The sequence below is a fragment of the Narcine bancroftii genome, assembly GCF_036971445.1.
Source record: "Narcine bancroftii isolate sNarBan1 chromosome 2 unlocalized genomic scaffold, sNarBan1.hap1 SUPER_2_unloc_2, whole genome shotgun sequence".
Taxonomy (NCBI): domain Eukaryota; kingdom Metazoa; phylum Chordata; class Chondrichthyes; order Torpediniformes; family Narcinidae; genus Narcine; species Narcine bancroftii.
The window spans coordinates 72,862-85,483 of record NW_027211799.1 but is presented as its reverse complement, the minus strand read 5'-3'; the positions used below and the strand labels follow the sequence as shown (position 1 = coordinate 85,483).

Sequence of the window (12,622 nt, the reverse complement as noted above, 5' to 3'; positions counted from 1 at the left end):
ATCCCATCTGCAGCTTTGCAGTCCATTTTTCTAGCTGGTGAACATCAGTTGCAAGTTTTAAAATCCTCCTTCTTCGTCCACACACCCCCAATCTTACTGACATCTGCCAACTTGCTGATCTGATCTACCACATCATTATCCAGATCACTGATATAGGTGTCAGCGTGGGAATGGGGTGACAGGCTATCCTTGGCCTCATGCAGTCAAACCAAGACCACCCGTAAATTAGAGGAGCAACACCTAATTTTCCATCTGGGCCCTCTCCAAATGGTTGGCATTTACATAGACTTCAGTTTCTGCTAGCTTACCCCCCATTCTCCCTCTCTTCCTGAAGTGCCAGTTGATGAAGTAGGCAAAGACGATGTGGTCAAACAATAATCATGGCTTTTATTAGCAGAAACTCATGATACAATAATGAAAGACAATAGGTGCATATACAGTTATATCCAAGGGGAGTGTCCTTAACAGTAGAGATAATGCTCAGCCAATGTTAGTACAGCAAGGCTCGCCAGAGGGGAGACAGGGAGCCTGGCAGACATTCACCACAGTCTCCCTCCTGGCAGAAGAAGGGTTAAAATCAAAAGGACAGCTGCGAGGAAAGACTGAAGCAAGCGATACATGGATATCATGTTTGGCCTTGAAATATTCTAACAGGCAAAATACACCAGTATCCAGCAAGCAATCGAAATATAATGAGATGTTTTATGAATATGTCAGCCTATCAGGTTGTTTACGAATTCTGGTGCTTCGTCTCAAAACAGGTGGCTCCTTTGCAACCTTGGGAACTGGTACAGGTCCTGGGTCAGTAGTGTGGGAAGGACTGACTTCTGGACCCGCTCCAGAATCGCCAGCGAGAGGCAGTGGAGCCTCAGCATGGCCATCTGAAAGCTGACTAGGGGTCACAGGCTGGGGGGGTGAGTCCAACCACTCAGGCTCACTCTGAGTAGGGGTGCGAGGAAGGGGCGGAACCAGGCGAGGCCAGATCTCTTAGGGGTACAGTGTCAGTACTCCCGTCTGGGAATCTAACATGTACGTAGTTGGGGTTAGTATGCAGTGGCTGAACTGGTTGGACTAGGGGGCCTGTTTTACACGCCCGAGCGTGGCTCTTCAGCAGCACGGTTCCAGGCTCAGATAAACAGGCTGGCCAGTCCATCACAGTTCCTGATTTCCTAGGAAAGGCAAACATACGTTCATGAGGTGTTTGATTTGTTGCAGTACACAATAAAGACCGAATAGAATGTAGCGCCTCAGGCAGCACCTCCTGCCACCGGGTAACAGGGTAACCATGTGTTTTTAAAGCAAGATTAACAGTCTTCCAGACTTTGCATTAGCCCTTTCAACCTGCCCATTGCCCTGCAGGTGGTTGCTCGTGGTATGGCTGGTGGCAATCCCCTTCCGTAGCAGGGCTCGCCGCAGTTCAGCGCTCATGAATGCTGAGCCCCTATCGGTATGAATGTAATTGGGAAAACCAAAAATGCTGAAAATTCTGTCAAGTGACTTAATGACAGACGCTGACGAGACGTCAGGGCAGGGTATCGTAAAGGGAAACCTGGAATATTCATCAATTACAGCAAGGAAATATACATTTTTGTTGTTGGAAGGTAACGGCCCTTTAAAATCTAAGCTAATCCTCTCAAAAGGTTGGGTTGCCTTGATGAGAGTGGGCTCTGGAGCTTTGAAGTATTGCGGTTTACATTCTGCGCAAACGGGACAGCTTTTAGTCAGTTTCCTGACTTCTTCCAGAGAGTAAGGAAGGTTGTTAGCCCTTATGTAGTGGAAGAACCTCGTGACTCCTGGGTGGCACAGTCTGCTATGGATCTCTTTTAGCCCCTCCAGCTGAGCACCAGCAGCAGATCGTGACAATGCGTCAGAGGGATCATTTAACCTGACCAGTGTGATCGTACAGATTCTATCACCAATGTGTCTATGTACAGATGGTCGTGTAGGATGACTGTGATTGGCTGAGAGTGTAGCACCACCTACTGGCAGATCTTAAAGGATTGCTCCTAGCCAGACCAGGTCATTCTGGACTGGTCAATCTACATGTGATGCGCTCCAGTCTTTTAGTTAATAAAAGCCTTGGTTTGGATAAACAAGTCTTTGGTTCTTTTGACGTGCTCTACACCCAGTCTGTACTGGATCTCATAATTATAAGTTGAGAGTTCTAATCGCCAGCGTGCCATCTTATCATTCTTGATTTTACTTTTGTGTTTAGTACTGAGCATGTAGGCTACAGATTTCTGATCAGTGACAAGAGTAAATATTCTGCCAGCTAGAAAGTGTCTCCAGTAGCGAACAGCTTCAATAATAGCCTGGGCTTCTTTATCAATGGCAGGATGTTTAAGTTTAGGTCCACGTAACGTGCGGGAGAAGAATGCCACAGGTCTGCCCTTTTGATTAAGGGTTCCTGCCAAGGCACAATCCGAGGCATCAGTTTCCACTTGGAATGGGACATCCTCGTCAATGGACGAGAGTGCAGCTTTGGCAATATCAGCTTTAATTCTCTCGAAAGCCTTCAAGGCCATTGGAGAGAGAGGAAAAGATTTAGTGTCAAACAGAGGGCGTGCCTTCGTGACGTAGTCACGTACCCATTTGCAGTAGTAGGAAAAGAATCCCATACACCTTTTAAGGGCTTTTGCTGAGTTTGGTGGTGGAAACCTCCAAAAGGGGGGCCATTCTTTCCGGGTCGGGGTGGATTTCACCCTTGCAGACAATGTAGCTCAAAATGGGTAGCTCTGCCGCATTGAACACACATTTGCCCTCATTAAATGTAAGGTTGAGTTCTTTAGCTATTGCTAAACATTTCTTTAAGTTGCTGTCATGCTCAGTCTGTGTTTTCTCACAGATAGTGACATTATCCAGAAAGGGAAACGTACCCTGTAACTCATACATCTTAACAATCTTATGGAGGGAGCTTTGATCTTTAATGTGGACAGACCGCAATAACTAGCGCGGGAGATGGTAAGTGTGGGTAGTGGCCCACCAAAATTTAACTCTACACTATTCACCTGAGATTGAATATCTAACCCCAGTACCACAGGGGTGCAGAGCTCCGGCATAATAAAGAGCCACACATCAGCTAAGCAAAGTCCCTGTAAATTTAAAGTAACTTTACACTTGTCCCATACAGCTTTTGTATGTTCACTACAAGCCATCGATAGCTTTTGGTTCGCTGGATATCTCCACAAATTTAAGGCTCTGGCAACTCTCTCGTGGATGTAGCTGTCAGCACTCCCCGAGTCTATTAGACAATCAAGAGTCTCACCATTCACCTCCCCCTTCATAGACGACTGTTCCAGTCCATAACATCCCCCAAGCTTTGGAGTTAATTGAGCTATCACAGGGGATCTCACCTCGTCATCACTTGAAGTCGATTCAGCCTGCTCGTCTGAAGATTCCCCCTTTTTACAGTTGTCTTCCATTCCTGCAGCTCCAGGACGCATTTTCTTGGTGCTTCTCTTCTTATCAGTGGGAGTACTTTTCGCCTTACACGCTTTAGCAAAGTGGCCGAGTTTCCCACAATAGCTGCAGGTAGCAAATCGAACCAAGCACTTCTGTCTGGGGTGCCAGCTTTTATCACAGAAGTAGCATTTTTCAGGAGTTCACCTTTTTCTTTCCTTCGGGGTTCCAGCACTCCTGGATGTTTCCTTTTCGGTTTCTAGCATTTCACTGGACTGCATGACACTTCTCAGTGTTTTGGCTTGAGTGACAGCTTGGTCGTAGGTTAAGGGCTCCGTCTCCAGCAGCCTCTATCAGAAGTAACTGGAGTCAATCCCGTTGACTAAAGCATCCAGCTTCAAGGCATTGCGGTGTTGTTGCACATTGACTGCCCTGACATCACATTCGTTTGCCAGCGAATCGAGGGCCAGTGCATAGGCAGCATCACTTTCCCCGGGTTTCTGGTGTCTAGTCAGCAACTGGTGTCGAGGAAGCACCACATTCCGTGGCACTGCATAGTAAACTGTCAGACGTTCCCGGGCTATAGCCAGAGTGGTAGCTCCTTGCGTTACGGCAAAATGGACCTCACCCAGCAGAGAGTTCAGGTGGCCCCACTGTATCGCCTTGTCGACCACATTGTTTCGAGCCATGTAGTAAGCGAAACAAGCAATCCAGTGGTTGAAAATTTCTCTGGCCCTCGGGGCAGACTGGTCGATTATCAGCCGCTCTGGCCTGAGGGCTCCATCCATTTCTGCTCATAAAATTGAAGTGCCAGTTGATGAAGTAGACAAAGACGATGGGGTCAAACAATAATCATGCCTTTTATTAGCAGAAACTCATGGTACAAAAATGAAAGACAATAGGTGCATACACAGTTATATCCAAGGGGAGTGTCCTTAACAGAAGAGATAATGCACAGCCAATGTTAATACAGCAAGGCTCGCCAGAGGGGAGACAGGCAGTTTGGCAGACATTCACCACACTTCCCCATCCATCCATCTTCATTCCTCCAGTTCTCCAGCCCATTCCCTCTCCATCCAGAGCCATCCTCTTGTTTGGTGCTATGCCCTCCCTCCCTTATCTATCAGTTACCTCCTGCCTGTGGACCTGTGCTCCCCCCCACTATTTTGTTTGGACACCTGCCCACATTTTGCTCATACCTTGATGAAGAGCTCGAGATGGAAACATTGGTTATGTACCTTTGCTGTTTGACCTGCTGAGTTTATCAGCATGTGTTATTACTTCAGTCACGGTGTCTGCAGTCTTCTGTGCTTTACTTGTAACCTAGACACTACCTACCATACATAAAGCCATGTATTGTGTGCAGTTTTGGTCGCCTTATCTAAGGAAGGATGTTCTTGCAATGGAGGGAGTGCAGAGGCGATTCACCAGGCTGATACCTGGAATGGCAGGAATGACTTAGGAGGAAAGATTGCGCAAATTGGGATTGTACTCGCTGGAGTTTAGAAGATTGAGAGGGGATCTCATAGAGACCTATAAAATTCTGGCAGGACTGGACAGAATGGATGCAGATGGGATGTTTCCAAGGATGGGAAAATCCAGAACCCGGGGCCATGGTTTGAGGATAATAGGCAAACCATTTAGGACCGAGATGAGGAGGAATTTCTTGACCCAGAGGGTGGTGAATCTGTGGAATTAATTGCCACAGAGGGCAGTAGAGGCAGGTTCATTAAATATATTTAAGAGGGAATTAGATCTATTTCTTCAGTATAAGGGTACTAAAGGTTACGGAGAGAAGGCAGGGACGGGGTACTGAACTTTAAGATCAGCCATGATCTCGTTGAATGGCGGAGCAGGCTCAAAGGGCCGAATGACCTACTCCTGCTCCTATCTTCTATGTTTCTATGTGACTATCCTAATCAGTCCATGTCTATTCAAGTTCTGGCTTATCCGGCATCAGGGCTCAGTGACCGACAACTTCCCACATGATTCTTACAGCCTTTACTAACCAACAGGACAATGTTAGCTTTCCTCCAAATCTCCAGCACCTCATTTGTGGCTCAGGATGTTTTAAATACCTCTGCTTGAGCCCTTGCAATTTCTGATTTAGCCTCCGTCAAGGTACAAGAGAATATCTTGTCAGGCCCTGGGGATTTATCGACACTTATTTGCCTCAAGTCACCAAGCACCACCTCCTCTAACCTGGATAAGGTACATAACTGAACTGGTGTTTCGCCTCAATTCTACAGACACGGTGTCCTTCTCCTCCAGGGAGACACCCATGCAAAATGAAAAATGAGATCTCCCCAATCTCTTTTGACTTCAACAACAGAAGACCACTCGGGACTTTAATTAGATCGATTCTGTCCCTTTGCTCTTAATATATATGTGAATGCCCTTGGGATTTGCCTTCACCTTGTGTTCTGGAGCCACTTTGAGCCTTGCTTTATCCTCCTGATTACCTTCTTCAATGTTTTCTTGCACATCTTGTGCTCCTCAAGTCCCTCATTTGTTCCTTGTTGCCAATATCTGCAATCTACCTCCTCCTTATTCTTAACCAAGGCCTCAAAATCTCTCAATCTCTCTCCTGCAGCTAGACCAAACTTAGATTGGCTGACCACTGCCAAACACTTGCACTCTGTTGGTCGAAAGTTGAGCTTCCTCCCACAACCACTCCAACACAGGAGATATATTCGTTCCTTGGTCTCATCCACTGTCACAAGGAGGCCAAAGACAAGCTTGTGGAAAAACACATCATATTCCAACTGGACAGCCTGAAACCAACAACATGAACATGGATTCTCCCAATTTTAGCGGACTCCCACCAAGATGGTTCCACTGTTTCCAACTCGGCCAACTTCTACACGTTTTTCCCCCAACTTAACTTCCCCATTTCCAACCCACACCCCCCCCAACCACTCCTAGTGATTTTTCTCGCTCAACCTCTCATACCTTCTGTCCCTCCCCCAGCTTCTTTCCCCCTTCATTTATGTGATATCATCACATACCCTCTGGTTTTGATGACAAGTCCAGATTTGCAATATTGACTGACATTTCTACCTATGGATGTTGTCTAACCTGCTGAGTTTCTCCAGCAGCACATTATTTGCTCAAGATTCCAGCATCTGCAGTCTTTATGTTTCCATTTCTCAAAATAATTTTGACTGTGTATCAAATGGTCAAAATGCCAGTTCAACTCAATGGGCTGCATTCGGAGTTGCTGTCGTTTTTATCATAGTGAAGGCTGATGCCATGGTTACTAGTTTGGATGGTGTTATTACCTGTATCTGCTCCTTTTTCCTCATCAGAAGGTGAGTGAGGAATTCTCGCTGCCATGTAGCTTCCCTCAGCTCAGCCCCGAATGCTGCTGTTTGTTCACTGTTGAAAATGCTCCTCGTCACCCCCTCAAGTGCCTGCAATCGGCCAAGTTGGACCTGAAGCTCTTTGCTACGAGTCAAATGGTTCTGAAAGAAACAAAAGTCAATATTCAGATGGAATTGGAACTGAATAACTTGTCTCAAATTTATTCTTCCAATTACCAGACATCTTGTACAGACACGATCACATTTTTAAAAGTCTACATCACAGATTTTGAAGATCACTCAAAGAAAATAGGGAATAATAAAATAAGGATGTAGGTGAGGAAGGTTATTGAAGGATCTGTCAGGATATCAATGTTGGACAGGGAAAGAGCAGATGGAATTCAATAAAACCATAGAACGTCACAACACAGAAACAGTCCCTTTGGCCCTTCTAGTCTGTGCTGAGCCACTTTTTTTTCCCTAGACCCACTGACCTGTAGCCAGTCTATAGCCCTTCATCCCTCTCCCATCCATGTACCTGTCCAAATTCCTCTTAAATGTTAAAATCGAGCCCACATTCACCACTTCATTTATCAGCTCGTTCCATTCTCCCACAAATCTGAGTGAAGAGGTTCCTCCTAAACATTCCCCCTTTCACCCTTAACCCGTGTCCTCTAGTCTGTATCTCACCTCCCCTCAGTGGAAAAACTACTTGTACTTACTCTGTCTCTCCCCATCACCATGTTGATTCCCTCAATGTGGACAAGAAGTCACATTTTGGGACAGAACGTTCAATAGAAAGCGGACATTGCTGCTGCTAAGTGTCCTTGCAATAATTGTTTCAAGAGATCTTCTGGTTTCACAACAGTCTTCAACCAATCTAATACCTTCTGTTCCCAATTTTTCAAGAATTGATTATTCATTGAAAAAGAAAAAAGCTTATTCTTATACAAGTGAGTTTTAGCTGAGATTTTACCTTCAGTTCCAATAACAACATTTGTCTTACACCATAATTCCATCAAATGTTTTAACACTGGCAAATTATAATTTTGCAAAAGTTGAGGATTATATTTATTAATAAAATGTTCCATTCTTTGTTCGTGAATCTGAGCCATTTGAATTTTAGCCCAGCTTAAAGATTGTTGTGATTCAAACATTCTATTAATAAACTTTAATTGTGCCACTTCATCATGATTCTGAAAATGTGGTAATTGTAAACCTCCTAAGGCATACTTCCAAGTCAATTTTTGTATAGACACTCTTGCCAATTTATCTTTCCATAAAAAAGATCTTGCCAATGCGTTTAAATCCTTAAAAAACTTTCTCGGAATCCTACATGGAATCAATTGAAAAAGATACTGAATACGAGGGAAAACATTCATTTTAATACAATTAATACGCCCTATTAAAGTTATCGGTAAATCTTTCACCTATTTAAATCAACTTTAATTTTAAACAACAATGATAAATAATTCTACTCATATAAATGATTATAATTATCTACAATTATCCCTAAATACTTAATTTTATCCAACCACTTAAATTTAACAATAGGTCGACAATTTGTATAATCCGTTCTTGCCAATTAACCTTATATCCTGATAACGCTCCATACTGTCCAAGATCATTATTGTCATTGTACATACATAACGTCACATATGACCCTGAGATTCTTTCTCCTGCAGGCCAGGCAGAATCACCACTTATTGGTGGTGCAATAAAAAGTGTACACAACGCACACATTTTAACAAACTGACTGTTCAATACAAAAACATCAATAAAGTGTAAAGGTGAGAGTCCCTAAACGAGTCCTGAATTGAGTTGGTCGCCTTTGTACTCAGAATTTTCCTCTACAATCTCTTGGAATTCTCCGACCTGCCAAATTCATCCAATGTCCACTGGTGCCCCTTCTGATTTACACCTGAAATATTCTGCACTCTTGTACTCAAGGGATTGGCTTGATTCAGACGACGCTGGAGCATGCTTCTCTTTTCTTGACTTGAGCGTCAATATCTGTCGCTGCTTAAACTTTCCAACCTTGCCCTTCATGCTGCCCCTGAACTCTTCACTATCTCCTTGTAATGCTTCCCATTTGCCAGCCCTCATCCTAATCGGCATCATCCTTTCCCAATCAGCAAATACTGCCTAATGGTACCAACATTGGCCTTTTCCCAAATGTCTGACCCCTTTGATATTATTTTTGGAGGAAGTGACAAAGAAGGTAGAGTGGTGAATGTTGCCATGTAGACTTGGTATGGTTCCTCGTGGTTAGCTGCACAGGAAGTACAGACGGATGGGATTCTGGTGAGTTAATAGCTTGAATATGAAATTGAATGGCTCACAGAAGACAGAGGGCGGTGGTGGGTGTTATTCAGGCTGGAGGCCTGAATACTGAGGCGTTCCACAGGATGTGCATAAATGAGTTGGATGAAAAACAAGGTGAGTGAGTTTGCAAATTTGCACATTACAAAGATTGGAATTATGACCAGTGTGGAGGGTGAAAGAATTATACAGAAGTAGATCAGCTCCAGACATGGACAGAGAGGTGGTAGATAAAGAGTTGAATCCAGACATGTGTGAGGTGTTGCACTTTTGGAGGTCTAATGGAAGGGGAATGTATGCAATTAATGGTCAGGCTCTTAAAAGTATTGATGTGCAAAGAAATGTCATTGTGGAGATACATACTCATTGGAAGTGGCCATGCAGACAGACTGGGTGGGATGCTGAACTTCAAGCCATGGGGCACTGAAGAACGTGACCCTTTTGTTTTCGATATACTGTGAACGTATTTTTGGATTTTCCCTTACACTGTCTGCCAAAGCTATCTCCAAACTTCATTTTGGCTTCTTTATTTCTCTCTTCACCATGTTTCAACATTCCAAAAGAGATTCCATCAAATCTGCCTGCTTGTATCTTGAGAGGCTGTGATTGAAGTTAAAACAGAGAAATGCTGGAGGAAATCGCAGAGTCCATGGGATGTGTATTAAAGATATATAACCAATGTTTCAAGGCTGAGCCCTCCTTCAAGGTGTGAGAAAAAAGCAGGCAGGTGTCTGTATTAAAAGGAAAGAAAGGGCAGGGGGAAGAGTACAGACCAACAGACAAAAGGTGTTGATTGAACATGGATGGGACAGGAGAGGAAAGGAGAATTGATCAGGGGAGGGAGGTGGCTCTGTATATGCAGAATTGGGGTAAAGGAAAGGAGAGGGGGAGGGAGAGAGAGAGAGAGAGAGCGCGAGCGTGAACCAGAGCAAAAAGGAAATAGGGATAGATGGTGGGGGGAGATATAAACAGAGACTGAAGATGTCAATGTTAATGCTATCTGGTTGGAGGGGGCCCAATCAGAAGATGAGGTGCCGTTTCTCCAATTTGTGGGTGGTCTCAGTCTGGCAAGGTTTGAGACCGTTGACAGACATGTCAGCAAGAGAATGGGCCAGGGAATTGAAACGGATGGTCACTTGGAGATCCACGCTATTGTGCGGACAGAGTCAAGGTGCTCAATGAAGTGATATCCCAGTCTGCATCCAGTCTCTCTGATGTAGAGACCACAATGGGAGCACCAGATGCAGTGGACGATCCCTGCAGATTCACAGGTGAAACGTTGCTTCACTTGGAAAGACTGTTTGGGGCCCCGAATGGTGGTGAGGGAACTGGTGAAGGTGCATGAGGCAGCACAAAAGTTTCGTCAATGTAGCGCGGGTGAGTTGTAGGTTTGTGGCATGGATTGCTCCACGTAGCCAAGAAAAAAAGACAGGAATAGCTGGAGCCCGTGTGGATTCCCTTGGCTACTCCTATATACTGGAGAAAGAGGGATGAGTCAAAATTATTTTGGATGAGGGCAAGTTCTACCAGCTGGAGAAGGCTGCTGGTGGCGGCAGAGAACACCTTGGATCTGTTGTCGAGAAAGAAATGAAGGGCTTTGAGGCGTATAGGGATTGGATGTACATGGAAAATGTGAGGGGATCGAGGTCAAGGATTTGGAAGTTATTGAAGCGATGGAGGGCACGTGGAGTCCTGGATGGAGGTGGAGAGAGACTGGGCTGGGGGAACAAAACTGAGTCAAGGCCTCCATGTGAGGCATAAGGACAATGCACCCACCACCAGACACGTCTTCCTCTTTCCTCCCCTCACTCCCTTCCACAGGGACCGCTCCCTCTATGGCTCCCTCGTCCACTCCTCCCTTCCCAATTACTTCCTCCACTCCTCCCTTCCCTCATCCACTCCTCCCTTCCCAATTACCCCCTCCCCTCCCTTGTCCACTCCTCCCTTCCCAATTACCCCCTCCCCTCCTTCCTCCATTCCTCCCTTCCCTCATCCACTCCTCCCTTCCCAATTACCCCCTCCCCTCCCTTGTCCACTCCTCCCTTCCCAATTACCCCCTCCCTCGTCCACTACCTTCCCAATTACCTCCTCCCCCCTCCCTCGTCCACTCCTCCCTTCCCAATTACCCCCTCCCCTCCTTCCTCCACTCCTTCCTTCCCTCATCCACTCCTCCCTTCCCAATTACCCCCTCCCCCTCCCTCATCCACTACCTTCCCAATTACCTCCTCCCCCCTCCCTCGTCCACTCCTCCCTTCCCAATTACCCCCTCTCCACCCAGCTACACTCATGCTCACACCTCCTCCCTCATCACCAGTCAGGGCCCAAAACAGTCCTTCCATGTGAATCAACACTTCACTTGTGAATCTGCAGGGTTCGTCTGCTGCTCCTGTTGTGGTCTCCTCTATGTCGGAGAGACTGGAATCAGTCTGGGAGATCACTTTGTTCAGCACCTTGGTTCTATCCACCTCAATATCGAGGATCTCACAGTGGCCATCCATTTCCATTATCCATCCCATTCCCTCGCTGACATTTCTGTCCATGATCTCAAACACCGCCAGACTGAGACCACCCACAAATTCCATCTGGGCACTTCCAAATGGATGCCATTAACATGGACTTCTCTGGTTTCTGTTACCTCCCCCCCCCGCCCTCTCCAATATATCCCTATTTCTCCTTTCCTCTTGTTCTGTCTCTCCCTTCCCTGCCTCCTTTCCTTCAGCTCTACATCCACAGAGCCACTCCTTTGCACGTTCAATTCTCACCTTTCCTCTCCTCCAATCCCTGACTAAGTGTCACCTTTTGTCTGTCGGCTTGTACTCCTCCCACTGCCCTTTCCTTCCTTCTCTCCCAGCCTTTTAATTCAGGCATGTTTTACTCGTACCTCGAAGAAGGGTTCAAACCTGAAATGTCAGTAATAATTTTACTTCCTGCTGTGAGAACTGAGATCCTCCAACATTCCTGGGGTTTTTCTGGTCTCTTGTCTTGCTTTGAAAATTTCACTCTAACAATCAAACTCCTTTGGTCTTTCTGCTGTCTTCCCAATACCTCAATGTGCTGCAGATCAGGTCTGGTCATTGTTTCATCATGCAAAGAGTTGAGCAGATTCCTGGCGCTGTGCCTCCATTGATCAAACTCTTTCAGCAGCTTCTGAAAGCCCTGGCGAAGATTCTCCCCCAACCGGCTGCACCTTTTCATTATATTGCTCTTTACTCTGTAAAGCAGAGAACATCAAATCTGTTCATTTGTAACAAAAACAACCAAGAACAGAATTCGAGCAGCGTCGGGCATTGCATCCCCACTCCGCCTCACCCACCCCTGCCCCCAATCCTCACCACCACCCTGAACCACTGACAACCCCACTCAGAGCTCACCCTACACCCCATCCCTTCGCATTGCTCACCAGCCCACACAATAACCCCAGCTATATCCCAATCTCTTCCAGTGAACACACAATCGGAAAATTAGCACAAAACTAAGAACAGACTGTAAATGCTTCAAGAGGCACCAACAATAAATTCTTCTCGCGATATCGACGAAAGATACAAATTCAGCAAGGTTTAGAGTTCCTTACCAACAAGTAGGAGAAATTATATTTGAGA

The 12,622-nt window shown here is 45.7% G+C and overlaps 1 protein-coding gene across 7 annotated transcripts in view; it reads right to left on the bottom strand.

The window, feature by feature from the left end:
- Window positions 1-12,622, bottom strand: part of syne3 (spectrin repeat containing, nuclear envelope family member 3) — a 161,128-nt gene that overhangs the window by 113,121 nt on the left and 35,385 nt on the right. For all 7 annotated transcript variants that reach the window (XM_069912216.1, XM_069912212.1, XM_069912217.1 and 4 more), the window contains 2 exons: window positions 12,069-12,234; window positions 6,681-6,863 (listed from right to left, as the gene is read on the bottom strand). In XM_069912216.1, coding sequence (XP_069768317.1) covers window positions 6,681-6,863; window positions 12,069-12,234 — 349 coding nt within the window. The remainder of the gene's footprint in view (window positions 1-6,680; window positions 6,864-12,068; window positions 12,235-12,622) is intronic.